This window comes from Ranitomeya imitator, chromosome 4 (assembly GCF_032444005.1).
Source record: "Ranitomeya imitator isolate aRanImi1 chromosome 4, aRanImi1.pri, whole genome shotgun sequence".
NCBI classification, from domain to species: Eukaryota; Metazoa; Chordata; class Amphibia; order Anura; family Dendrobatidae; genus Ranitomeya; species Ranitomeya imitator.
Window position 1 is genome coordinate 639362414 of NC_091285.1, and position 2701 is coordinate 639365114.

The window sequence follows — 2701 nt, forward strand, 5'->3', positions numbered from 1 at the left end:
GACAAACAACCAATGGGATTTTTCAGACAGACAGACAGACTGAACGTACCCTTACCCAATTGTGTTTGTATATATATATCTATATATTTGTGATTATGGCCTTCATAGTACGAATTATTGCATGTGTAAATGTTTTGGCTGTCTTTATATTTTGCAGTGAATGATGTAACCCGGAGATGGAGGAGCTGCCGGGATCAATACCGGAGAGAGCGCCAATTACGTCAGCAAAGTGGTTCTGGTGTAATCAAAAATCAAAAAAAGGCCATATCTGTATATGAGTCAATTAAACTTTTTATCACGCATCATTGACCTAAGACCGTAAGTACACTATACTCTCGAGTATAAGCCGGGTATGTGTTTTCAACATCATTCCTGTCCTGCTATGCGTGCCTTACCACGTTCTGTCCTGGTGTGTGGCTCCCCTTGTCGTGTCCTGGTATGTGAGTCTCACCCTGTTGTATGCATGGCTCTTCAGGGCCCGCCTTGCTCAGCTACCCACCCTTAACATGTTTGTAGGCATGGCTGACATTACCGCCCTTACCACCCTCTGTTGCTGCCTCTCCGTCCCTGCATCTCCATTGTCTGGCGTTGGCTGCTGTCCCATGCGGTCCCGTGTTACCCCTCATTAAGGTTATGATTATGCACTTCACGCCTATGGGAGTGGAGATGTATCCATATTTAGTACCTTAATAAGCGTTAACACGTGACGGCTAAGCCCATGAGCAGAGAGATGGTGGCGGTGTGAAAAGGGAGATGCATCGACAGAGGTTGAGTATGATGTATTGTGAAAGTCATCTCCAGATGCTGCTATGGCGTTGCCCTTCCCCCGCCAGCATTGTTTCAAATTGTGTTGTGTATAATCCAAGGGTGAGGTTTTGTTGCTCCTCCAATTTGAATCTAATATTGGCTTAGACACTAGTCTATATGCTTCTTGTTGGTATGGGCCATCGAGAATTTTATTACACAAATTCCTAGTTGTCTTTAAAAATATCTTAACCTTTAAATTTTTTTATATTTAGAACCGATTCTAACATTCGAGAGACAGACACAGGCTCGGAAGCCGAGGCAGGGACATCACAACATGAAGAACGACGGCCATGGGAAGATGTCGTCCCTGGAGCATCAGCGGAGGAAGGTGCAGACCCACCATACACTACAGAGGATGCTGCACAGCAGGAAGAGCAGGCCAGGAGCAGCAGTCCAACATTGCCTCTATATAGCTCCCCCCAGGCATCTATACCACAGCGAATGCGCCGAAGGAGAGAAGCACACAATCTAGGGACAAGGAGGGAGATTGATAGACGTGTAATGGATTATATTGGTCGCACCATTAGTGATGATGGAGAGGAGGCATTTTGTCGCAGCTTGGCCCAACATCTTCGCCGAATCCCAATTGATTTAAGGCTAAATACAAAAACATGTATAATGCACCTCATACATGCTGCAACACCACCCCAAAATCCTCGTGAGATATTTCAAATAATTGAAAGACAACACCAACTGTCTGAATGCCCCAATGCATCCAGTTCTGCTGCTGCTCATGGCCATGATACTTGTGAGTCACAAGAATCAGCTATCAGTAGGCCAACTAATGACTCTGGGCGTGCATCTTCGTCTGACATTTCAACACAATCGTGGCAACGTCACATGAGTGTGGAAGGTCAATTTGGACAGGAGCATGGCAACATAGGCCAACCGCCTACTTTTGTGGGGTATTCAAACCACACCATCACCAATCTTCCACCCACAAATACTATGCAAGCATGGCCACCATACCCAAGACATTACGGTCATCAAGGCCAATATGGGCCTCAGAATAGGGCAGCAAATGTATTTGGCCAGGGTGAAGGCTGGGTTCCTCGGGGTCCACACCAACATTCAAATATTGCTCAACACAGCAATATATTTCACCATCCACAAACACAAGAGGCTGTTTTCTATTCTCAAGGCCCAGTTGATTATGTTCCCAGTCATCAACAACCAATCCGAACCCAGAACAACCCACCACCAGCAATAACTCAAAATCCCACACATCAGCAAAGCACTGTCCCAGAAAACCGCAGCATTAACATTTCGACCTCTTCACCAACAACATCACATCAGTCTTTTATAGATTTGTAATGTTTGGAACTGTTTTCATTGTTTTGTTTTTCCAAATGTTGGCAATTTGAAACTTTCGCAAAAAGGAAGCATTGTTATTTATGTTTAGTTTGCTAATTAAAAGCAAATATTGGTTTACCAACAAGATATGTGTTTATTCTTTATCCAAAAAATGTAGCCATTGTAATGCTAAACAATAATTACAGTATATACTCGAGTATAAGGCGACACAAGAATAAGTCAACACACACCATTGACCATTTTAAAAGAAAATAGTCTTCAGCCACTATCATGTAACGACTTGTTTCACAACCTGAAGCTCAAAGGATCCTTGGAAGTGGACCACACATTTGCTTGGGATTAATACTCAAAACCATTATGTAATAACTTAATATGCGACAATCTCAATTTATTACATTATCCAAAATGTCTATTTTTCTAAATATTCATTGCCTGTCAAGTGACAACCAGACTGAAAATATTCAAACTTGACTCAAAAAATGGCATAATAAAAAGGTTGTGGTTTGTTTGAAGCCATTGCAAATATACTTACTGTGGGTGTTGGCTGCGTGGAATGGCGTGTCCAAAGAGTCGCTGATGG

General features: G+C 43.0%; 1 protein-coding gene across 1 annotated transcript; it reads left to right on the forward strand.

Moving 5' to 3' along the window:
- The first annotated feature begins 227 nt into the window (after positions 1–227).
- Positions 228–2234, forward strand: LOC138674320 (uncharacterized). Its single transcript, XM_069762182.1, has 2 exons — positions 228–318; positions 1020–2234. The coding sequence occupies exons 1-2, from the start codon at positions 275–277 to the stop codon at positions 2119–2121; spliced, it is 1146 nt and encodes a 381-aa protein (XP_069618283.1). The 5' UTR covers positions 228–274; the 3' UTR covers positions 2122–2234.
- Positions 2235–2701: the final 467 nt, after the last annotated feature.

Excerpts from the sequence above, each read along its gene's own strand:
- LOC138674320 (XM_069762182.1), top strand. The coding sequence starts at position 275 with ATGAGTCAATTAAACTTTTTATCACGCATCATTGACCTAAGACC. Across the intron at positions 319-1,019 it reads CGCATCATTGACCTAAGACC|AACCGATTCTAACATTCGAG; the intron begins GTAAGTACACTA and ends TTTTATATTTAG.